The following is a 25,261-nucleotide window of genomic DNA, read 5'->3' on the forward strand; positions in this document are numbered from 1 at the left end:
AAGGGGGATGCCACTTTTGAATACTCTCCACTCGTATCTAAAGATAAACTGCAAGACAACAACAACAAAACCAGCAGATCAAGAAACTGGTCCTAGCCCAATCCTTTCCCCTCTGTGCTTGTTTCTACCTGCAGAGCTTTTTTTTTTTTTAACAGAGGATTACAAATGTGATTTCCTCAACTGCATTCTGAACTTGCACAATTCATGCTATTTCAGTCTACTGCAATGTATAGACCAAGCCCCCATTTTTGTGGAATGTTGAAACTCTTATTTCTGGGAGGTGTTGAAGCTCCAGTTAGCATTTAGCATTATTGTCAGCTGTCCTTTTGGTAAACCAAATCTAGTTTTAGGTTTGTTGCTGCTCTTACTGTTCCCTGGTCAACCCTACCTAGCCCTTAATTTCATTATTTTTGAGATTTTAGGTATTGCCATTGTAAGAGCAACATTTAGATCAGTCCAGGCTGCGTTGTCTAGGTAGCATATTGTAACTATGGCTACATAGGTGAACATCATGATGTGCTGAAACAATTCATGTTGTCTGACACACAGCAATCTCTAGCTGTGGGTTAAGAGCATATCTAGTCTGCCATGTTGTTCTGGCTAATTCTTAATGCCTCTCTTTTAAGGCAAATTCGTGACACTGTAAGTTGGATCTTCAGTGAAATGATGCTTGTTTACTATATCAATGTATTCCGAGATGCTTTTTGGCCAAATGGAAAATTGGCATCCAGCACAAAGCCTAGAAGTGAAGAGCAAAGCTGGGAGACAAAACAGAAAGCACAGCAAAAATTACTTGAAAACATTCCAGGTGAGCAAGTCATTCAACCTTTGGAACTTAATTAACCAAAGAAGAGGCTCAGAAACAGTACTTTCCATTTATATAGTACTTGAATTTTAGCAAATAAGTATACACATTCAAGAGTTTTATATTTAATAAGGATCCCTGACATCAGTCAAGTTTTATTCCCTATGGAGGAAGACTGGAACGGTTCCTTTCAAAATTAGTCAGGATGGCACTTATCCAATATGGAGAGCGGAGAAGAGAACTAAAGAAAGACATATATTCTACATGTTAATTCACTGCTCCCAAATAATTGAAAATAGATGGGTGTTAAATCCATATCAAATTCTTCTTGAAGATAACAGAGATCTATTTATTTAAGGGAAATCTCCAGCAAGTGGTACCAGTTAATGGAAGATGTGATTATTTGTCTTCCATTAACTGGCACCACTTGCTGGAGATAATTGGTAATTTAGTCAGCGACTAGTGCAAAGCCATCTTGCGTGCACAGTGAAGGAATGAATAAAAGGATTCATTTTATATAGTGTCTTGCATGCATGGCAATTTTAATTCTGTAAGTTGTTTTTCTTGGCCCATTCTATAAGCATAAGAAATTTAACCCACGAAAAATTTAGTGGTCCAAACAAAGTTTAGTATTTTATAAATCCTGTTGAATTCAATGCAACAGTTAAGCATTTTATGCAGTCTGACACTGACTCGTGAACTGGGCGTTTTTTTGTGGCCTTTTTTAATGGGCACCTACTACTCTTTTGATTCAGGAAAGATCCAGCTTAGTGCAACTTAAATTATATATCAGTTCTTACCCTAAGATTTTATTTTCTTTATCACTAGCTGGTATGCCCTGTGATGTTGTATTAAACCATTGGGTAAGCTCACTAGTGATTATATAGAATATAAAATATATAATTAGCATAAGGCAAACATTTACTCCCTAAATATTTATGGTAGTCTGGGTTGGGAGATGAAATAGAGGACAGTTCCATTCGTGCTCATACTGTAGCAGTAAAGTTTCCTCATGCACCAAAATGGAATAATTTTAAATCCCATTTTGAAAATCTCCAGAAAGAATTTGACAAAATAACTGCATTTCAGGATTAAAAAATACTTTTGAAGCAGAAGAAAGTTCTGAGAGCTCACAGTGAGGTCATAGCTAGCAAGGATTTGAAGCTAGGTTGTCTCAGGTTCAACACTGCTTCTATTGAACCACATTGCTGCTATTCCTGCTGGAGCTGAATATTTGTAAGATAGTGTGTTTCAAATTAGGACCAAATTAGAGACGATGGTGGCAGGTCAGGCTGACTCTCTCTAAACTTTAGATAGTAGGATAGATTTTATGAGCAAAAGAGCACACAAGAGGGAAGCTGAGCCCACCCCAGCCAGGCTTACTTCTTACCTCTTAGCCCAGTTGAGGGGAACAGAATTTGGATTACAGACAGCAGGAAGGCAAGTCCCTTCACCTATGCACCCCTTTGCTCCTTAAGTCAAACTCCCATCACCATCCCTTTGCCTCTACCAGAGGGGAGTTAAACACACAGATTTGTTGCTGTTGCATCTAGTTTAGGCCTTAGACACTTTCGTCCTTTAAATCAGTGTGTCAATATGCATCTTGAATTGCACATTATAGTTTTAAGTTTATATTTCTTCATACTTGTTGGAAAATATTACGTTGTCAAGGCCAGACTAAACATTATTTCTTTCAGATACCCTCCAGAGTCTTGTTGGACAGCAAAATGCTCGCCATGGTGTAATCAAAGTATTCAATGCACTTCAAGAAACCAAGGCCAATAAGCATCTTCTTTATGTGAGTTCCCAGCACACTACTTTAAGACTTCGTGGGGTTTGTTTGTTACTTAAACTTACCCTCTTTCCTCAGATCTTAGAATTAGAATTCTTGGTGTTTGCTCCTGGAACTTACCCTTTGCTTACAGCATTAGGTACTGTTTTATGCTTTCTGTAATTATTTGCAGAATTTCCCCGCCAGAGATGGGGAAAAACCACTGAAGAAAATCTGTAGAAAAATCCACACCCCAAATGTGAGGGCTGTATTTTCTGCAAAGTTCTCTAGCTGGAATTTCTAGCTGGATTCTGTCTGAAACTGAGGGGGATGGGCTAAACTGGATATATTTCCTAATGCCCAAGATCTCCCCAATCATGCTAGATTTGTCCAGAGGCCTCTAGGTGCCAATAGGCATTGATGCATGGTAAGGGTTTGGCCGTCCTCAGTGCATCTGTGCCAGGAGTGCATCTGTGCATGTGTAGTACTTTTTGTGGCACATCATGAGTGGTGCAATCCTGGATGTTCCTGCATTTTTGTCACCCCCCCCCCCCAATTCTTAGCAGTACTTGCCAGTGTATTATTCTACAGAGATAAAGGTTCACATGGATTAAAAAAGGAAACAGGTGCTAATTATACTATTTAGGAAGCCAGCTGCAATCCATGAACAGTGTATAGCACTGGCCAATAACTGCTTTTTTACTGGAGAAAGCAAACCATCTGTGGGCTGCTGGGAGGCTTTATAGTTACAGCAACTACTCCCCTCCACACACCTCTCTTACCTCTAAACTGGCTACTGGGAGGGCCACAAGGTACCTCCCCCCCCCCCGATGGGGGTGGGGGGAGAGGGGGGCAATTTCTAATGTCCTAGATTGTAATCAGTTCAGGGAGGAAAAACCCTACATTTTTTATCTGTTCTTTTCTTTTCCAGGTATTATTGGAATTGCTGCTAATTGAACTGTGTCCTGAGTTGCGAACTCATTTAGAGCAGCTTAAAGCAGCTCAGATTTGAATCTGCACAAGTGAATTACTAGAGAAATGTCTGTTAATGATAGACATGAAACTTATTTCCCTCTTTTCCATAGAGGGCTGACTGAAGACTCCTGAGAATTCGTAGAGTATTTTTCCTCTGAGTTTTACGCAAGACAAGCAAGACTTGAAAAACAGATGATAGGGTAGAATGCCAGCACTGTGTGGTTTCTGGCTTTTATTTAACTTGTTATATGAATAACTCTGTATAAGAAGCAGATTGAAATGTAAATGTTAATATAAGATGTAGGAACTATAGAATATTTTAAACATTTATGAAAGGCATTTTGCTTTAGTGATATATCAATGAATGTTGTACAGTTAATTTCTTTGCTGAGGATGATGAACATTCCTCTATTTTCTTGTGTATTGAAGAGCCTTGTTGTGCAATATATGTAAAGATATTGTGTAAATTTTATTGTTTTTATTTTTACCAAAGATTTCCCATAGTTTGGAGCCTTTGTAAGCAATAAATAACAAAAATGGACTGCAGTGCTTCATGACTAAGCTACAATTACATAATAGCTTGTAAATTGGTCTGAGTGCTATTTTCAGACAGAATTGCATTTATTGTTTCAGCAAGGCACATAACCTAGATTTAACGTTATGCTGGAACACACTGTGAATGATCTAGCCTTAAGCAATGTACGAATGACTTGTCTTGCTAAGTTACAGAGTTCAGTTCAATCACTCTTCCTCTTTTGATATTATGCAGGGCTATTTTCTTTAAATGTGCTATTAAATCAATATCTGCTAGTTCATCACTTTTAAAAGCAGAACTACAGATGTTAGGTTTTTATTGCTGGAGCACATGTGTTTTCTGAAACATGCTAGAAATGTGACGATTTCCAGGGCCTATACATCTCAAAATTCATGTAGTCTACTCTACCAAACAGGTATAGGAAACATCCTTTTTCATTTCTTCTACTATAATAAGAAAAGTGCCACAATACAGCAAGTACAAGTGTCTCTATTTTCCATTCTTGGATGGTGGGCCTGTGTTTTTTAAATCCTTCAGCAGCCTAGAGCATTGACAATACTATGTGATCTTCAGAAACACTAGAGAGTCACCAACTCTATCTAAAAACACATACCCTGAATTCATGGTTTACCTCTGCGGCACACTATCGACATGTGCCACCTTCCATAATCTATGTGTGCTGAGGCTTTTAATGCTTACTAGTAGCCGCGGTGGCTTAGTGGTTAAGACGCTGAACTGCAGACCGGAAGGTTGGACAGCAGTTCGAGACCCGAGTGCTGCATGGCGGAGTGAGCTCCTGTCTTCAGTCTCAGCTTCTGCCAACCTAGCAGTTCGAAAGCAAGAAATTGCAAGTAGATAAATAGGTACCGCTTCGGGAGGACAGGTAACAGCGTTCCGTGCACCTCGGTGTTCAGTCACGCCGGCCACATGACCACGGAAGCGTCTTCGGACAGCGCTGGCTCTTCAGCTTAGAAATGGAGATGAGCACCACACCCTAGAGTCGGACACGACTGGTTGGGGACACCTTTACCTTTTTTTTTTTTACCTTTTTAGTTTCATGCAGCTGTTCAATAGGTGTGCCATACAGGTGGACACTGATTAAGTTTGTAAGCATAAGTATTTACAAGGTGTGCTGTTTTTCAGCAACACTGAGAGGTCTGATATACATCTTAGGAAGTTAGGATTTTCCAACAAAGTTTTAAGTGTAAGGAAAGGTTCAATTGTCAATTTTTGTATTTTGCAATGTGCAATTCATGACCAAAGGCATGGGGGAAAAATGTCATTTTTAGGCACAAGTATTTCAGAAGTCTTAAGATTCTGGCCCTGCATCTTTAATACTTGTCAGTAAAGAAAGATCCTATGATGGAGCCCTGCCATTCCTGTGTATGACTCTTTAAAGTGACAGCACCCCAGCCAATATTGCTAGCCTCCATTTCTTCAAGGCAACCAATGCATGCAATTCCTGGCACTTTAAAATATGTGATCTGAAAGCTCCTTTGAAATGACAATTCTATCAGCAGTAGATAGAGCAATCTCCTTCCCATTTACAACCTTTTGGCCCCATCTCCTAGCTTAAATGGGCGTTCAGAGTGCCTTTCAGTTTACCTGAAATTTAATCTAATTGTTTGACCATGCTTGCCTGTCTCTCAAGGCCACCCTGACATCTTAAGTAAGAAATATGATTCCCCTGTTCCAGCAGTGAGCAACTTCTAACCCTCCTGGTGGTGGTCTGCTGCAACTCCCATCAGCCCTAGTCAGTATAGCCAATGGTGAGGGATTATGGGGGTTGCAATCCAATAACATCCAGAGGGCCACAAGTTGCCCACCCCTATCCTATACCTGTCACTTCCTCGAACATTTGAAGATGCCTTACACAGAACTATGTGGATGATCACTATGCCTCATAATTACGTATTAAATGCCTGCAAGGAGCCAGCATAAGTTAGTATTTTGTTTTTCTTTAAAAATACTGTTCTGCTTCCCCTTTCTCCCTACTCCTAATAAAATTTTTAATTTAGAATCGGGGTTTGCAGTGATTTTGTGACAAGCCCAAGGGAACAGCTTTCTCTTTACCCACTCTGTCACTTGCAATTTTGCTGTAGTTAGTAATTGAAGGGAGGACCCAGGAACAACAGGCTAAAGCATATGCATGTTCTTTCTTGTCTCTGTGAAGACTAAGAGGCTGTTAGCTGTTAACCCTTCCTCCAATGCAACTCCAAAGGCCTGAGCCCTTCAAGTGCAAAGGAAGGAATAGATTTTTTTTTAAAAAGCAGGTATTGGTATAGTACATAATCTTATCTAACGAGGCTGGTGGTCACAAATACCTTCACAAATGTACGTAATGATGATCAGCTCACAAGTTTTATTATGTCAAGCAAATAAAGGAGAGTTCAATTCAGAAACACAATAGATTTTGACCAAAACATGATGGTTAAGTCATAATGAAAGAAATCCACATATCCTTCATTTCTAAATGAAGTAGACAGACATCAGAATATTATGTACCTCAAGAATGAACTTTGTTTACAATCCATGATTTATCGAAAGTTGCCTGAAAACAGCTATTATAAAGTGAAACTGCTGAAATTCATCCAAAATGATGCTTTAAATTCTCCCATGATTAGCTGTCAGCTCAAGATCAGCAGCTATAGCTGAGTCCAGTCTGCATGCCTTTAAAACACAAAAGGAAATGATATTAAATAATTGTATACTACAATAGGAAATAAATGTCAGTGCACTGTATTAACTGTCTATGCTAGTACATGCCATTTCTTATAATACCTTGAGCTAAATCACTTAACTAAAAAAACATCCAAATCCATAATCTGCAGTTTCTTTTTTGAAATCCCTTTCAAGATGGATAAACTGATCTGACCAGGCAGCTAATGCATAGTAAGGGTTTGGACTGTTGCCACAAGTCCGTTGTTACTTGCTGCTGCATGTATAAATTGGCTCTTGATATATAATCAGTAGAATCAGGTTTTGAAGCTTTCTTTGATGGTGTAGTACATGGGTGGGCAACCTTTTTGGGTTTAGGAACCACGTGGCCCCTGTGGAACCCATTTGGGGCTGCATGAGTGAGTGGAACAGGATGAGCAGAGCTGTGGTGTATGGAGCCAGGACACACATATATACCCATTCATACTTACACTCTTTCTTGCTCTCACACATGCATGCAGTCTGTGAGTTGCCCATAAGTGGTGCAGTATCACATATATGAATATTCCCCCATGTTAAAAACGAGTATCTCAGAAAAGGCTAAGTTGAACAATTCAGACATGCTAGTTTTCTAAATACATAAGAGATTTTTCTTGGGGGGCAGTGTGTGTTCAACATATGAATCCTCCACCTAGAATGTGAAATGCAATATTCCACGAAAAGCTTTAACATTTAATTCTTCTGATTTTCTGTAAATTAGCCCCATGTTATCAGCTACATCTTATTTAAAGAGACAAACTTGTGACTCCTTTAGCTTACATTCCTATAGGGAAAAATTAGAGTACTGATTATTTGTAGAAGACACTAAAATTAACATTTTCAAAACAAAAAAAATGGAAGTGGGGAAAGTCTTGTTTAGTGTCCTAATATAGAACTAGCTTGAGCCACCGAGGTATCTACGGAAAGTACCAGCCAATAGATATTAAAGTATAAAACATGCATTAGCAATGGGCTGATTCATAATGAGAATGAGCCTGGTGGTCCCCAGGCTTATATACTCCCCCTCCTCCTCCAGAGTGGCCACAAGGAGTTCAGAAGCTTTTGCCTCCCAATTTTGATTAACCACAGCTTGCCATGTTGTCTGAACTCAGACAAACTATAGTTAATCTTAACTATGGTTAGTAGAAACAAGCCAACTTCAAACCATAGTTTATGAAGCTGGCTTGTTTCCACTAACCATAGATAAGATTAGCCACATGGTTTGTTGGGGTTCAGACAGCATGCTAAACAGGTTAATTTACAAGGGAAATGGCAGCTTCCATTCTCCTCATGGGGATGGAGAATGCATGAGCCTGGGTGGAGTCTAGACTTGTTCAGAGAGAAGCAGGTGGTATTCCCACATAAGCTTGTCATTTCATCTCAGAGCAAATACAGTGCTGAATTCCAAGGTTTGTGTTCCTTTACCCACCATGTGTAGAACATGTTGTGTCATCTAAGTATTCTGTTTAGACATTATGTGTGTATTCCCTGTCTGCACTGTTTAGTGATTGCCATTAAGTAAGCTTTGACTTTCTGCTACAGCAAAGTCAGTGAGGAGGGCATTCTTTCAAAGAAGTGTAACATGCATTGGATATCCTACCACATGGCAGTTCAATGGTAGTAGTGAGAATCCAGTGTATATCTGATGATTACAAAAATCACTATCTGGTAGAGAGAGGAGTCATGTGAATTGATGCTCCTTTATATTTGTCATAAGCAAATAAACTCAAATGCAACATAACTTGTCAGAATAAGTGACCAAGTAAAATTTTTACTAGTCCATTTTAGGAACATTCAGGAGCAGACTTTTATATTTATAGATCTGTTGCAAATGTGATTAACTTGAATGTAGCAGTAAAATTAAAGGGGTCAGGGGAAGTAAGCCTCAAATCCAGATAATTCAGGTTAAAGAATGAACAGAGCACCTCCAAACTTACTTTAGAATAGTATTTTTTAGCTGCTGCTAAATCTTGCTGTGTTCCTAGGCCAAGTTGGAGACATCTAGCCAAGTAGAAGGAAGCCATTGCAAGCCCTCTAGCTATGTAAAAAGGAATGCAGTCGGTTGTCTTTGCTATCTTTTCAACATCATCGTTCTCTGTTATTCTATTTGGATTCACAACACAAGGTAAAAGATGAATATTTTAGAACAGTTAGGAATAACTTGCATAATCGATGGGAACATTTTGTGCCAAAATCCAGTGGGCCACACTGAATTCTGTGCAAAAATACTGCATTGATAGTCAATCATCCCAGTACTCATGTAACTAGGTTTTTACATAGTTACATGTCTTACATCATAAACAGCTACTCTTGAAACATTCAGTGAGTATGAATGCAATATACAAGTGACTAACAATTGCTAACTGCTCACAGGATGTGAATAGGTTCTATTTCAAGGTCTCTACACCTGGGGGCACCTGAGAACTAAACAACTTTGGGATACCAGAGATCTTTAAACAATATGTGCACCAATCCAGCAGTTCCAATGCAGACACTGAGCTTTAAGCAAGCAAGTGGTGCCCCATGTGTGAGGGAGAACAAGCCCTGACTCATAAAAGAAAACAGGGCAGCCCTTGTATGGATAAACCTCTCCGTGATGACAGTAAAGTTCTGCACAATGCTTCATTTCTTAGGAATTGGAGCCCACTATTTATACACAGGTGTGACCTAATTTTTCATAGCTTTTTTGCTGAGAGTGGTCAATACAGAATGCCTCTGATCATTTACTGATGGGCCCAGTTCAGACTACAGTTCAGTAACAATCAGGCTACAAACCATGGTCTATTGCAGGGGTGGGCAAGGTGTGGTTCTCCTTATTTTTTGGCCTACAACTATCATCCCTAGCCAGCATAGCCAATGGTGAGGGATCATGGGAGTTGTAAGCCAAAGCATCTGGAGAGCCACAGGTTGCCTAACCCTGGTGTATTGGCTCAAGAACCCATGCACTGCCTCTCCTCTCTCACCCAGCTTCAATGCTGAGTTCATGGCTTATTTAAACCACAAATTCATCTGTAATGGGAATGGGAAACTATGGTTTATTTGCTGTCTACTCATCAGAATAAGAAACCAGGAACTTTATGCTGAAATTGTATGCAAGAGATGAGGAGGGAGTGTGTAGGCACATGGTTTGCACAAAGACCAAGATGCACCTGCTCCTTAAGAATAGCAACAGAGGCTCTGTCATAGTTTTTTTTCCTTTATGTGTCTTCTTGCTCAATGAGATGTATATAAAGGGAATGTTTGCCTGGAGTATATAAAGAGAATGTTGACAGCGCTTCTGTTGCTATTTACTCTGTGTAGGAGGAGGGAGTTAAAGACTAAGAGCATTATAAAGAGAGGACTCTGCAACAGCCACCATTGCTGGTCTCACTACGGAAAAGAAGAAGTGGTAACAGGTCTTTATCTTTGCACTGGTTTGCAGGGGTGTAAGGCAGAGCGTTCAGGGCTTTTTAAATTAGAAAAAAAGATGATCTGGAGTATGGGACACAATAAAAGTTTATAAAATTAGGCTTCATATATTAGAGAAAGTATATGGACATTTTTCTGCCTCTCCATAATACTAAAATTCGAGGTCATACAATGAAATTGATTGACAGTAATTGAAGAGAGACCAAGGAACTTCACATATATTAATTATGGAATTCTGGGCCACCAGACATGGAGATAGCCAATGGGTTAGATGGCTTCAGACAAATGGATGGAGGATAGATCTACCAACAGCTGTTAGACATGCCTCTATATTTGGACGCAATCTGCCTATAGTAGCTATTGGCTAATGTTCTAAGTCACAGATCTTTAAACGGGAAATAATCTAATTAACAAAAACTGAAAAAATGAGAGTGCTGACTCTTGTCCATTCTTGGAAGACATCCAAGTGCTTTAAAACGGGTTAGGTGTTGTGCTGATGAACTAACCTTTTAGGTGGAAGAGAAGGATTACTTAGCACTGGAACATATTAATTCCTTGATCAACTGGAAATTAAAATCATTCTTTGTTAAAGAAACATGACATGAGAAAAAGCAAGCCCGTATCCAGTCCACCATCACCACTTCCATCATTATGAAGTATATAATTAGGCCTTGTCTGGATCCACTGCTGTCCTCCCCGCAATATAACATTTGCTCCCATGAATGTAAGAGAGATGAAGGCAAAACAAATAGTTTTGAGATTTTCCACCTTTTGATGGAGGAAGGGGGAAGAGTCAAAGGCAAAGGAGATCTAGCTGTAATGAGCAGAATGCTTTTGCTGCTCCTTGTTTCTTTTTTTACAAAAAAGATCAAAAAGTACCATATTTGCCCATAGCTGTATTTGCCTTCTAATGCAAATCTAATATCTAATGCCTTCATTTTCCTCATTAGCTGAAATTAATTCACCTTTTGGCAAACTCGGCAGCTTTTGTAAAAAATTTTCTTCTGTAGTAATACTCCACCAAATGACCTTTAGCATAGACATTTCCACGATCTGATGCCTGATTCAGACACTCCAGAGCAGCCTTTAAATTTTGACGTACACCATGTCCATAAAGATACATAAGCCCAAGGATACCCTGAGATTCCAGGCTTCCATTCCCACAAGCTTCTGAATGCCAAAAGAATGCCTGTAGGAGAGGAAAAGGGTATCCATAACTCATTCAGGGGGAGGAAAAGCACATTTTACTTCTATTGCTACATATAGCCAATGTGGTCTGATGGATACAGTGCTGAGTCCATAGAATGATGCTCAGGAGCAAACCTCACTGGCCAGCCAGGAACAGAAATACCTTTGATCACCTAAATGTGATGGCCATTATATTACATGTAACTGACACCCTTACACCAAATGATTTGAGGCCTCTATATTATTTAGACATCTACATTTTTATTAATATTACATTACTGTGACTCTGGGTTTATTAAGAACGTGTTTATTTTGTTTGTTTTTCATTTCATTTCTATAACACCCAATAGCCAAACTCTTATGAAATGCTAGCTCTTTTAAAATGTGATATATACCACATATATTTCAGGAGAGACCCTCTTCATATAGGGAAAGATATTCTTCCCAATCAAGCAAGAAAGATCTGCCTGCATTGCCAGCCTCCCCTGTGCATTGCCAATGTGCATCTGGATACCCATTCCCATCTCATCACAGTGTTCATCTAAGTCCTATCAAACTGGCATAGTCATCCTCTGATGCAAATGGAGATCCACATAGAGACAGTTGCTACACATGATTCCCTGAAGTTACAAGCAGGTGGTGGATGATGCCTCTGCGAAACCTGTATCTTTCTATGGCAAAAAGAGTCTTCTTCAAAAGGAACCAGGTACGTCAGAAATATTTAGAAGAACTTGCTTGTACTGCCTTTCATAATATACCAGATACAGCTATACAAAAGCTTTAGATAATTCAGAGTATTGATTTTATATTTTTGTCCAGCTGTTGGCCTTGCCCGTTACTTTTGCTTTTATATTGGTGCCGCTCCCTTAATTTTTGTCACCTCTAACATAGTACAGCCTCTTTCCATTGGACTACTTTGAACACACAATTGAACGCAGGGTTTCCAAGAAAAGTTTAAAAAACCAAGACACTACCTTTTTTAGATCCTTTGGATGCCGTGCTGAGTACAACATCCCAAGGGCATTTTGAGCTTTTACGCTTGCTTTTGGGTTCCCATGGTCTGCAGCAATAAGCCACAATCTAGAAAACACAGAAAAGCATAAGTGACATGGCTGGCCTTTTCCCCAGACACATTCATAGCTTCCCAGATGCATCCGCGTCAAACTTGAAGTGTGGCGGTTAAGACAAAGAGAGTACCTGGAAAAAGCAGGCCCCCACCTTGTCTCCCATTCCAAGATCATTACCACCGCCATGCACAATCCACAGCCTGGGTTAACTCCTACCAACATAGCAAAGTGGGGACAGTCAAAGGCTGGCTGAAGGGATGGGTGTGTGTGTGTGTGTTCATATAGTCAATACATGTCTGACCTGCTTCAAAACTGCCAACACAGATGACTTAAAAAGGAAAAAAAAACAGCCAGCCAAGTTGACTGTAAAAAAATATATATGCCAAAATGCATATTATTATGCCAACTTTATTACACCAACTGAAAGAACACAAAAAATGTTGAAGCTCCTGGTCAGTTCATCAGGGAAGATGTTACAAGAAGCAGAGGGGGTGGGATTTTTTTTTAATCTGACTTGCTGGTGAAGTCGCAGCGTCTGCATGTTCAGAGCCCCAAGATGAAGTAGGAATGCATACCCCTCCTGCCCCACTTCATCTTGGGGCAGACGCTGTGACTTCACCAGCAAGTCAGATCTCCCCCCCTGCCCTATCCCTCCCACAGCCCACCTGCTGTGTGTATCATCATGGCTGCTGAAGAGATCTGGAGATCTTGAAAGTTTGCACATTTCTGGTGATCTTTTGGTGGGCCGAATAGAAGTATTACACTAATAGGAATTAAAAGGAAATATTACCTTTCGGCCTCTTTTTCGGAAATCTCTGTCCCGCATCCTTCATAGTAAGCTCTGCCAAGGTTGTATGCAGCAGCAAACTTTAAATGCCTTGCTTTTGGGGAGGTAGAATCGACAATCTTTTCCATATATCCCACTCCTTTTTTCTATAGGTGACCCAAAAAAATTAAATAAATAACAGTGCAAGAAGATGGAGCACAAGAATCACTTGGCAGTGAGCAGCTCAGCCCGGCGAGCGCCTGTGCTGGGGCCAAGCGTACCCACGAGGCTGCCATCTCTGGCATCATGTCAGAGGGAAGTGGGCTGCTGCCACACATTGCCCTTGTCTTCATCCTCCTGTACTGGGAGATGTGGGGAAATCCCTCTTGGGGTGCTTCCAGATGAGACTTTTATGGTGCGGTCGCGCTGCCTCATTCACAGAATTTTACAGGGAGGGGCAAGACATCATCATCCATTTGAAACCCGTGTTTTCCCGATGCACCTTCCATCCTTTTTTTTCTTTCCACAAAAAATCTATTAAGGAGGAAGACGCGGAATAGTTGCACAACGCAATTTTGATTGGTAGCACCAGCGGCCCTCCATCCCAAAGCACTCTTGGTCCTGCTCCCTTTCAGGCCCCCAGTCATGCTCTCGCCCTACCTCTCCAAGCTACTGCAGAAACCCAGGAACATGCCCCAGCAAACTGTCTGGGACATTCCACCCCTCCACAGCTGGCAACGGAGTAAAAGCACATCCCATTATCCCTAAATGTGCTCAAGCATGCTCTGGTTGCCCCAGAAATGGCTCAGTACTGTGGTAGTTAAATAGTATTATTGTTTTACAAGTACCAATCCAAATAAGAAAAACATTTCTAAATTGTAACCAAAGGCATAGATTTCACACACGCATATGTGCTTCTTAATTGATTATACTTATTTCTTTTATTTGGCTACACATATTTCCTTCTGAAAGAAAAATAAGTAAACCCTTACATGTACAACATAACAAAATATTGCCCTCTAGTGGTATTAGGGAAAATTACAGAATTAGACAATGCTGTAATTTTCAAATCACAATCTTTTATTAATTAGGCAGTGTATATATTACTTAATTGACATTTTTTAAACAAACCTTATTTCAGAATTCCCATATGAACACAATCCAGTCTCAGCACGGACACAGCCTTCATGCCATAGGGCAACCTTCCAATGCGCTGGACTACAAATCCCAGCATCCCCCAGCCAGTCCTGCTTTCTCCCCATCCCCTCAGCTACACACGCAGCACAACAGACTCTTGGAGGCGTTTTCTGTACAGTCTGGTCTCCCTACCAGATGTAAACTAGTTATGCTCCAGAGCACTAGCAATTTACACTGAATGGAGTGGGACATTCTGGAAGTCATGCACAGACTTCTGATACCCCTGATGGGTGAGAGAGAGGTGGCTGCATTCTATAGTCCTGAGCAGGGGTGGGTGGCAAGATAGACCGAGATCTACTAGTAGATTTCTGGCTGATTTGTGGTAGATCAGCAAAGATTTCTTACTCCCAATTGTTTCATAATAGCACTAACAAAATTACTCCCCCACCCACATCCCCACTCCCATAAATTATACTTCTGATACAAAGAAAGCTTGAGGGGAACCAGGAGTGGATTTCTGTGTGGAAGTCTGTGAGCTCAGTGTAGTTCTGGTACTCAAAACAAATTCTAAGGCTCAGGATTCTTTAATTCAAAGTGCATTCTTTTGTGCCAGACTCTGCTTGGGAGATCTCGGAGTTCTAGTAAAAGCCAAGTAGATCCTGCAAGCCTGAAGACTGCCCATGCCTGGATTATAGCCTATGAGAGAAGTGTCTGTGGCTGAGCAATGTGCCTCTGGAGACACTGGGTTGTCCCCACTATATTTAATTAATTTTAGGCATGCATCATCATCCAGGGCTTCTCCACACAGGGCTTATATCGTGCTATCAAGGAAGTTTGTGGGTCCTTTACATGATGTTGTCAACCTCCAGGGCCCCTCCCATGGTTTATTACCTTTATCCTGCCTTTGTAAAGCATGGAGAAAGCCCGATTTTTCTCTAGGAAGCGCTATTAAACCCTACTTGCTGGGTGCACTTCCGTAATGATGCTATAACAGCAGTGCCATCTAGTGGCTATAAAATGAAACATACAGAACTTGCCAAGAAATAAAAACAGCCCGTGTCAGCCTGCGTAAAGGAGCCTACTTTAATCCTACAAAAAATTCAGAAGCCCCGGTAACAATGAGGGATTTTAGCCTTGTGTGGCGAAGCCCATAGGGTGCAATGCTATGCATGTTTAGACAGAAAGAAGTCTTACAACTCCCAGTATTCCCCATCTAGCCATGGGAGTTATAGGACTTTTTTCTGTCTAAATATGCATATGATTGTGCCCTTACTTAGTCATATGATATATTTCTGAACTAGGGGATTCGCATCCACCTAGTTCAGAAGAGCCCAGAAGGGCACCACAACAGGAACATGCATATTTGCATTTTTAGTTGTTTGAAATGTGTGATATTATTGAATAAGAAAAGTTAGTGCCTAAGTAAAAACTAATGAGAAGAAAATCTATCTTCTAGTTGCAACTTACAGGATCTGCTGGGGTCCCCAATCCATCATAATGCATTACACCTAGCTGATACATGGACTGAAAATCTGTGTTTTGTTCAAACTGCAACAATGCGTCGTCATACCATCCCTGGACAACACACAATGAGAAATCAAATACTTAGGATTAAACAACCTAGTGAGTCTAGTTAGCTACTGAAGCTTTCAGGATACAATTATGCAATTTTAAAATAAAATAGATACCATCCTCTGAATTAAAAAAAAAGGTATGTGTGTGGGGAGGAGAATACAAAAATCCAACCCAGAAGCTATCACTAGGCATCTTGGAAAATGGAAATTATACCAATGACAGATACTACTCAGTCAAATCCAAACAATGCCTGGGCCCAAGACTTGACAGGTGCAAATGTACATTCAGAAGACAACACTTGGAACAGGAAGCAGCTGTTTGCTATCCTCTTAAACAGCCCAGCTTCACTTAGCTCCCCAGAACATAAATAGAAGCACCACCAGATACACATTCTCCAGATGAAATCACTGTGAAAGAGCAAGTCACTTAGATCCAGATCTGTGTGTGTGCTGCTGTGATGGGATGTGTGCACCGAACTGTTGCTTTCACTAAAGTGAATGGGGAAGTCCTTGTGGGGCGGGGTAGCTGAGTGGATTCATGGGATTCCCACTCACCCATGAAGGATCAATTGCAGCCCTAAATACTGTGCTCCAATCCAGCTCTAGTTGTATACAACTAGTCACGAGTAACAACTAATGGCCCAGGATGGGGATTCGCATCCACCTAGTTCAGAAGAGCCCAGAAGGGCACCACAACAGGAACATGCATCTGCAGGGCATGTTTCTGTACACAGATCTGCCCTGCTGGATTGGGGCACACTTGTTTGGAGCCGTCCTTGCACATCCTCTGTAATTAACAGGCTAGCAGAAACAATGATACCTCATGAGAGGCTACCCAATAGGAACAGAGGCAAGGCCTGGGGATTTAGCAAGGAAGGTTATCTAACAGGGCGCGCAACTCACAAGCCTGTCAAGGTTTGGACAAATTCCTGGAGGAGAAGGCTATCAATGGCTACTAGGCCTGGTGGCTTTATGCTACCTCCAGTATCAGAGGCAGTGTGCCTATGTGCACCGGTTGCTGGGGAACATGGGCAGGAAGGTGCTGTTGCACTCACATCTTGCCTATGGTCTCCCGTCAACAGCTGGTTGGCCGGTGTGTGAACAGAATGCTGGACTAGATGGACCTTTGGCTCTTCTTAGGTTCTTAGGTTCCCTCTCCTGTAATATTTTCTAGAGTGTTCAGGAGATTTAACCCTTTCAAGGCACTACCTTTTGCCTGGGAAAGAAGACCATGTTAAAAACATCTGCTACTCCAGCTGCATAGGAGGCATTTTAGGTGCTCTTACTCAAAAGGAAGGACCATAGCTGATTGGAAGAGCATATGCTTTACGTGCAGGAGATCCTAGACACTGGCCTCTCCATTTAAAAGTATCAAGAAGGCGGAGATGGGAAAAAACTGCAGGAAACCCTGGATTGCTGCTGCCAGTCAGAATGCTGGCAGCACCAATACACTGGGCTTGATGGACAAATAGTCGGACCTGGCAGAAGGCAGCTTCCTAGGTTCCTAATTAAAATATTGGTATCTGGCTTAATTTTTAACCCCCCTTTTTCATGGTGACATTTCCCAGTGCAATTTCAAAATTCTTTTTTTAAGAAGTCTTACCTCTTCAAAATACAGCTGTCCTTTGAGAAAACATGCCAGGGGATCTCCAGCTTTAATCCGCTTTTCCAGCTGCTCCCCAGCCTTTGTAAGCAGAAAAGCGTGACTGTAAGTATCTGTTTAAAAATAAAAGGGTAGTGTTTAGTCCTAAAAGCTTACAACAAACTTAATGACGTAATCATAATCTTTAGTGGGCTGCAGAATCTTTTGCAACCTGAGAGTCACATTTCCATGATGGCAGTGCTGCATGGCACCGGTAGGTGGAGCCAGAGCCCAAAGTGGGTGGAGCTACAGGTGGATTGTCTTGCACCAATCCTCCCACCACAAACCACACCATCACATGCACACAAAGTCACACATGCAGACACACTTGATGCATACAGATGGCATGTATCAGTGAGGAGCACAGAGCACTTGGTATTCATCCCCTTTGCAATGCGCTAGACTGGAAGGTTAACTGCTTAACTGAAGGTATGATGATAGGAATTAAAAATATGCCCAGAAAAGGAGTGGAGTGGCCAGGGGGCAGGGGAGTGACCTGGGAATTGTGCAGAGAGCTGGATCGAAAAGGCTGGCCTGTGGGATTGGGCCAGAGGTTCTCCATCCCAAATCTAAAGCATGACATCTGTAAAAGGTCTCCTTTCAATATGTGATGAGTCAAATTAAATGGTCCCTTTAGTTCTCTTGATAGTTTCTACATTGCTGTTGTTCAGTCGTTCAGTCGGGTCTGACGCTTCGTGACCGCATGGACCATAGCACGCCAGGCCTTCCTGTCCTGCGCTCTCTCCCGGAGCGTGCTCAAGTCCATATTCATTGCATCAGTGATGCTATCTAGCCATCTCATCCTCTGCCGTCCCCTTCTCCTTTTGCCAGTTTCTACATACATCTTGCTAAATACAACTTGATGCTTCTTTAAACGATTATGCAGCCAATGAAAATGGACCCAATCCAAAGATCACTGTGTGCAGCAGAGTATCTGTACGTGAGTACCAGCTAAACAGATGGTTGGCATAGTCAGTGCAGATTACACTGGGGAGGAAGGACCCAAAATTCAGCCCCCTTACTCCCTACAACATATCAAAGCTGACTGCACCATCAGGGAATATGCACGTGGAACAAATCCAGCATTCAGTGTGCATTTGTTTTTAACCTCCACAGTGCCCCTTTGCACGTGGGAGACTCCAAGGGGAATGCACGGATTGCCTTCTTTGGGCCAATGTGCCTGAACGTCTAACTTGCTTCACAATGTACTTTGAAAGTAAAGCTGACACATTTAAGGTCAAGGGGAAAAGCTCCTTGATCATTTGAAGTTCTTCTCTTGCTGATGTTGGCAAGTGGGATAATTGATTGCATCAGAGGTTGTTACTTGCACGCTGGAACAGAGGAAGTAGAGAAGAAGCAACATTATCTTTCTACTAATAAATGCACCTCTGTTTAGCCCAGGGAACTACAGTGCTCAGGAATGTTACTTAACAATGTGGGATACCACATGTTTAAGTGTAAGGAAGTTAAGTTAGGTCCCTTGTTAGAAAACAAGTCCTATACTATATTTCTATAGTATAGAAATATACTATACTTGCCCAATACAGAATCAATGTTTTCATTGACAAGCACTGCAATACAGTTGATAAGGATGTGCTTGCACCATACACAGCTACAAATGTGATGCAGCAGACAACAGGAGAAGCAATGGGCTGCTTTACACCTAACCCTATTTGAGTTTGCAGAATGACACTGTTGGATACTGTCCAATTACTCCTACTAGTTACTCTGAAAACCACAAAGGCAACCCACCATGCACTGCTAACTAGGTGAGCTCCAGCAAAAATAATAAGCTGTGTATTTAGAGCAATCTCTATTCTGAAGAATTAAACCTGGACTGCAAAGAGAAGGCTCAGAAACAGTCTAAGCTGGTCAGTTTTACTGGCACACACTTTCTTTCATACTGTTTACAAGATTAATTACTATCTAGTGTTGTACCCAACTTCTGTGTAGTTTTGAGTCTCAACCCAGAACTTGCGGTGCTCCTTAATAAGCATGTTTAGGATAGCAGCCTTAAACAAAATAGGTTTGGAAAACGTAGAAACTCTTATTGCAAGTCTGACAAGACATGTATTCTTAAACATGACAAGCTCAGTCTAGTCCTACTGCAGGCCCAGAAGCCAAGCACAGAGGATCCTGCTGGGGCACCCTTCCCCAACCTGGTGGCCTCCAGATGTGTTCGACTGCAGCTTCCATCATCCCCACCTAGCATAGCCATGCCGGCTGGGGATGCTTGGAGGACACCAGGTTGGGGAAGGGTATCATAGGACATAACAGAGCTCTTCCCCCCACTCCCTATGGCCTGCATGCAAAAGTACACCACAGCCGGCCATTTGGGAGAATGGGATGCCTGCGCACACCTCCCATATCCCTGTCTAGGCCTGCTCATTTGTTCAAGGAAAGCAAGCATGGCTTCTTCTAAGCCAGATACTGGTAACATATCTCTTCTACTGATACCTCTGTAAGCATTATTATTACAGAGACGAAGTATTACAGAGGTATTACTTTACCTGGGTTGGTTAGCCATTTTAATCCTATCGAGTCACTACTGTGGACTTTAGAAATAATTTGGAGAATGGTCTCACGGCTATCTTCTTGAGGCAGCGGCTCACTGGACAGTTTCATTTCTTTCTTTCAGGTTATTTCTTTCTGTAATAAATTCAGAGCAATGGGCCCAGTTGAGAGCTACAGAGGGCCATCACACAGAAATTTTTACTTGCCTCTCCCTCAACCCCACTTATTCCGGGGTAAGAGTCCAAACACCTATCTACTAAGGCTCTCGGAGGAACATCCTATACTGATTTTTAATACTGCCCTCACTTACCTCAGCAGGTTAGCACAGTACCAGGAGCTCCTACTTTTCAAGTGTCTCTCTGGACGAGGGGCACTCTGCATTTGGCCTGTGACAAGTGACAAGTCTCCCAATGTTGAGAGGGCTGACTTGAGAGGGATTAGTAGGTGGCATTTGGCAAAACAAAGGATGTTTGAGACTTATGCACACCTCTGCCTAACACATCAAATACATTGTTGAAAACAGCAGGGAGGTAGGGGTGTCACATTTCAGGGCACTTGGGAGTTATAACTAACAAGAGCTCAAACAGGACGATGATAAAAAGCAAACTCTTTTGGGGGAAGGGCATACCTTATCTATGTCTTTTTCTTAAAGTGTTTTCAAAGAGGAAGGTCATAGCCCGCTTCCCTTGGGCTCTGGCATCTGTGGTGTTAGAACAGCATGGCCATTGACAGTCTGGCATGGTTCTAGAATAGAATCTTATAAGGTTCAGTAGTTCTACTGTTTCCTGATGTATTATGCTGATAAGTCCCTTGACAAGATTGATGATGATGAATCTTTAAGAAGCTCAGGGCAGCCTATATAGAATCAGACTTAGAAAGTACCATGGAGGTCCTTTAGTCCAACTGCTTGCTCAATCCAGGATTTGCAAACAGCATCCTTGACAGATAACTGCCCAAAATCTGCTTAAATACATCCAGCAGTGGAGTACCCAGTGCCCACCTCCCATCAGATACCCTGTTCTACTGTCGAACAGCATTCGCCATTAGGACGTTTCTCCTAACGTTTAGCCAAAATCTGCTTTCCTGGACTTTCCACCCACTATTTCTAGTCCTGCCCTCCGAAGCAACAGAGAATAAATCAGCTCCATCTAGTGCATGACAGCCTTTCAGATATTTGAAGATCACTATCATGTCTTCCCTCCAGTGTTTCAGTCTGAAAAGATATGTTTTGAATCTTGATTTTGTCTTCTGCTGCAGGGGTAGGTAGAAGGTAAATCTTCAGATTTTTTGGACTCCAATTCCCAGAGGCCCCTGCCAGCATGGCCAATGGTCAGGAATGCTGGGAATTGAAGTCCAAAAAATAAATAAATCTGGAGGGCACTACTTTCTGCCCACCCTCATTCTATGGTGTGGCACTTGCATTTCTTTTTCTTTGGGATGGATTTAGTTGCTGCCTCCTGAACAATGTTACAGACCTCCGTCCATAGTTCCTCAGGCACTCTGTCTATCAGGTCTAATCCCTGAAATCTATTCCTCACCTCCACTGTATATTCATCAGGGATATGATTTAGGTCATACCTGAATGGTTTAGTGGTTTTCCCTACGTTCTTCAATTTAAGCCAAAATTTTGCAACAAGAAGCTCATGATCTGAGCCACAGTCAGCTCCAGGTCTTGTTTTTACTGACTGTATAGAGCTTCTCCATCCTTGCCTGCAAAGGACATAATCAATCTGATTTCGATATTGACCATCTGGTGATGTCCATGTGTAGAGACGTCTCTTGTGCTGATGGAAAAGAGTGTTTGCTATGATCAGCGTGTTCTCTTGGCAAAACTCTATTAGCTTTTGTCCTGCTTCATTTTGTACACCAAGGCCATGCCTGCCTGTTATCCCGGTGATTTCTTGACTTCCTACTTTAGCATTCCAATCCCCTATGATGAAGAGGACATCTTTTTTTGGTGTTCGTTCTAGAAGGTGTTGTAGGTCTTCATAGAACCGATCAACCTCAGCTTCTTCGGCATCAGTGGTTGGGGCATAGACTTGAATTACTGTGATGTTGAATGGTTTGCCTTGGATTCCTACTGATATAATTCTATCGTTTTTAAGATTGTACCCCAGTACTGCTTTTCCCACCCTTTTGTCGACTATGAGTGCTCTTCCATTTCTTCTAAGGGATTCTTGCCCACAGTAGTAGATATTATGGTCACCTGAATTAAATTCGCCCATGCCTGTCCATTTTAGTTCGCTGATTCCCAAGATGTCGATGTTCAATCTTGCCATCTCATGTTTGACCACCTCCAGCTTACCTTGATTCATTGATCTGACATTCCAGGTTCCTAAACAATATTGTTCTTTACAGCATCGGATTTTCTTTTCACCACCAGACACATCCACAGCTGAGTGTCCTTTCGGCTTTGGCCCAGCCGCTTCACTCTTTCTGGCGCTACTTGGAAATACTCTCTGCTCTTCCCCAGTAGTATATTGGACACCTTCTGACCTGAGGGGCTCATCTTCTAGCGTCATCTCTTTTAGCCTTGTGATACGTTCCATGGGGTTTTCTTGGCAAGAATACTGGAGTGGGTTGCCATTTCCTTCTCCAGTGGACCACATTTTGTCAGAACTCTCTGCCATGACCTGTCCGTCTTGGGTGGCCCTGCACGGCACAGCTTATGGCTTCACTGAGTTACGCAAGCCCCTTCGCCACAACAAGGCAGTGATCCATGAAGGGGATGGTGTGGCACAGCCTTCCCTAAACAAGTGCCCTCCAGATGCTTTGGACTACAACTACAACTCCCATAAGCTCCTGCCAGCTGACCAATGATCAGGGATGATGAGAGTTGCAGTTCAAAACATCTGGAGGGCACAATGTTGGGGGAAGGCTGGTGTAGGCTACCACTCCGTGTTATCTGCAAATCTGAGAAGCATCCCTTCTACACCCTCATCCATGTCATACTCCCCGCACCCCGCTTTGTGCTCTCATCAACTCTGTGAAGTAGGTTAGACTGAGAGGGAGTGATGTGCCCCAGGTCACCTGTTGAACTTACGAGATGAGTAGAGACTTGACCCTAGGTCTCCCCAACCCTAGTCAGATATGCTAACCACTACACCACTTTGGCATAAACAGCAGGAAAGAGTGAGACTCCTAAGGGTTGTAGATTGAAGGAAACATCCTATGGCATAGGGACATTTTGTTAAATGAAGATTATTATTTTTAAAGGAGGGGTGGGAAATGTTCAGGGAAATATCAAGTAGGTAGCAAGCCTAGTTTTGCCAGTTTCAAGTTAGCTTTACTTCCTGTCCCTGTAGCTCCAAAACTTATTTTGAGCAAAGTCTACTTTAGTCACACTGCATTGTGTTTCTCTTCACGCCCCATGCCATGCCATGCCACACACCTCAAACTGAGATATACTTTTACTAGAAATCTAAGCAGGTATGTTTTGTCATTACACTGCAGTAAGTGTTGTGCTGGTCAATGTTTCCTGTCTATTTTGTACTTTTAGAACTTAAAACTTATTCCAATATCAACCTGGGCCACACGACCTGTTGCCTAGCATAGAATGTTCTGTGGGTCAAGTGGTTTCATGTTTTACTGACTATATTATGGTGGCAACAAGTCCCTGGACATTTAAAAAAATGTATCATGGCATGAATAACAAGAAAGGAAGGCCACAACTAACTTCCAGTAGTCATAGAGTTTAGGATATTAACCCAAGTCCGGAGGGGAAAAGTTGAATTCTTATTGCATGTAAGGGGGCATTTGATGAAGAAAATCTCCCAACACTGGCAACTCCTCACCTGCTTTAGAGGTCCCCTCATCCTAGGTGGGCCTCCTCATCAACACATGGAGCCATTCAGCTAATTATGATGGTGGATGGTGATGTACTGATGATGATATCTCTGCTTTATCCTGTGACCATTGCCTGCCCCTATGGCAGCCTTGCCAACCTGGTACCCTCCAGCTGTTTTGGGTTTCTGGAGTTGAGTTGGAGTTGGAGCATGGCCAATGGTCAGGGGTGATGGGAGTTGCAGTCCAAAACATCTGGAAGTTGAGGAAGGCTGCCCTGAGGTCGCAACGGTCACACTGGTCACCCTGTCACTGGGCTCTTCTTCACAACTCTTGGAAGGAGCCAAGGACGTTCCTTACCCCATGTCAGGTTACAGGGTTGCCGGGTCTGGGGGTGCTGAGGGCGGGGGGAAGAGAAGGGCAAGCGGCGAATTTGAACCACCGCGTCCAGGGCTTCGCTTCAGAACCCTTTCAATGCCATTAAAAAAATAAACACCAAAGATAGCCATGCTGGTCCATGAGGGGGGGAAAAAAAACCCCAATTTCCAAAAAAGAATGTCGATGGAAACTTTAAAACCCCCCTCCCAAAACGAAGGGAGCTTCCGGGGTGGGTGGGGGACGCGGCTTAATTTTCCCCTTCCCGGCGCGCTGTGGTCCCGATCCGAACCGGCCCGCGCTTACACGAGAGTAAACACACACACACACACACACGGGGTCAGTTACACGCTACGTAATTAGCGTAACATGTAGCTTGATCCTCAAGCCGCAAAGTCCGGCGGTGTGAATGAATGAAAGAAAGAAAGAAAGAAGAGAGGGGGAGCCGGGAAGGGATGAATGAGCCCGCCCGAGTCTGCTCCCGCGTGTGTGACTCACTGAATTCACCGCTATTTCTCATAGCGAATTGCGCCCTCCCGCACGAGCCTGCAGAGAGCTGACTGAGAGACACCCGCCCTGCGGCGGCTTCGCGTTGCCTGGCAATGCAGCCTACTATTGGCCCAGAAAGGCCCGCGCCCGCCCCCTTCTTCTTTCTTCCAATGCCCCGGGAATTAGGAAGCGCGCGCACGTTGCGGCGGGGGACGGAGCGGGGTGGGGGGAGCCATTGTTAGCTGTGCGCGGGGTGGGGCAGGGGAGGGCCGTGCGTGTGGGTGTTCTCCCCCGAGTCACAAAACTCCCGGCCCACCCGTGGAAAGGCGCAAGGGCGGGCAAGTGCCCTTTCCGGAGGATGTCTGCAACTGAGGAGCAAGGAGCAATCCAGCCTCTCCCTTGCAGCGGAGTAGAGCAGGCAATCCAGAAGTTATATGAGGAAATTAGTACAGTCTGGCCAGACTGGGTCCTCCTAATCGCCGTCAAGCGTATATATCTTTCAAGGCATTAATGGAGCCCAAGGCTCAGCCTCAAG

The 25,261-nt window shown here is 42.7% G+C and overlaps 2 protein-coding genes across 6 annotated transcripts in view; one reads left to right on the top strand and one right to left on the bottom strand.

Moving 5' to 3' along the window:
• Positions 1-6,837, top strand: part of SNX25 (sorting nexin 25) — an 89,149-nt gene extending 82,312 nt beyond the window's left edge. For 2 of the 4 annotated variants that reach the window (XM_084856601.1, XM_084856602.1), the window contains 3 exons: positions 627-808; positions 2,503-2,603; positions 3,508-6,837. In XM_084856601.1, coding sequence (XP_084712727.1) covers positions 627-808; positions 2,503-2,603; positions 3,508-3,588 — 364 coding nt within the window. In that variant the 3' untranslated portion in view covers positions 3,589-6,837. The remainder of the gene's footprint in view (positions 1-626; positions 809-2,502; positions 2,604-3,507) is intronic. The other 2 variants (XR_014792148.1, XR_014792149.1) reach the window with 2 other exon arrangements.
• On the bottom strand, positions 6,424-24,851 carry LRP2BP (LRP2 binding protein). Of its 2 annotated transcripts, XM_084856607.1 has the most exons (9): positions 24,736-24,851; positions 20,076-20,214; positions 17,527-17,639; positions 15,817-15,924; positions 13,237-13,379; positions 12,354-12,459; positions 11,157-11,380; positions 8,721-8,886; positions 6,426-6,756 (listed from the first exon to the last, which is right to left on the bottom strand). In XM_084856607.1, exons 2-9 carry the CDS (start codon positions 20,188-20,190, stop codon positions 6,691-6,693), a joined length of 1,041 nt encoding a protein of 346 aa, XP_084712733.1. In that variant the 5' UTR covers positions 20,191-20,214; positions 24,736-24,851; the 3' UTR covers positions 6,426-6,690. The 2 variants fall into 2 exon arrangements, with proteins under 2 accessions (XP_084712734.1, XP_084712733.1); XM_084856608.1 differs by lacking the exon at positions 20,076-20,214 and having other exon boundaries at positions 6,424-6,756; positions 24,736-24,829.
• Between the last annotated feature and the right edge of the window lie 410 nt (positions 24,852-25,261).

This window comes from Heloderma suspectum, chromosome 5 (assembly GCF_057233095.1).
Source record: "Heloderma suspectum isolate Gila_16-S chromosome 5, 16-S_ref, whole genome shotgun sequence".
In the NCBI taxonomy this organism is placed as follows: Eukaryota; Metazoa; Chordata; class Lepidosauria; order Squamata; family Helodermatidae; genus Heloderma; species Heloderma suspectum.

Coding starts and splice junctions, on each gene's coding strand:
- LRP2BP (XM_084856607.1), bottom strand. CDS start 20,190: ATGAAACTGTCCAGTGAGCCGCTGCCTCAAGAAGATAGCCGTGAGACC. Junction 12,460..13,236: donor TCCGAAAAAGAGGCCGAAAG/GTAATATTTCCT, acceptor TGTGTTTTCTAG/ATTGTGGCTTATTGCTGCAG. Junction 11,381..12,353: donor ATCCAAAGGATCTAAAAAAG/GTAGTGTCTTGG, acceptor CCTCTCCTACAG/GCATTCTTTTGGCATTCAGA.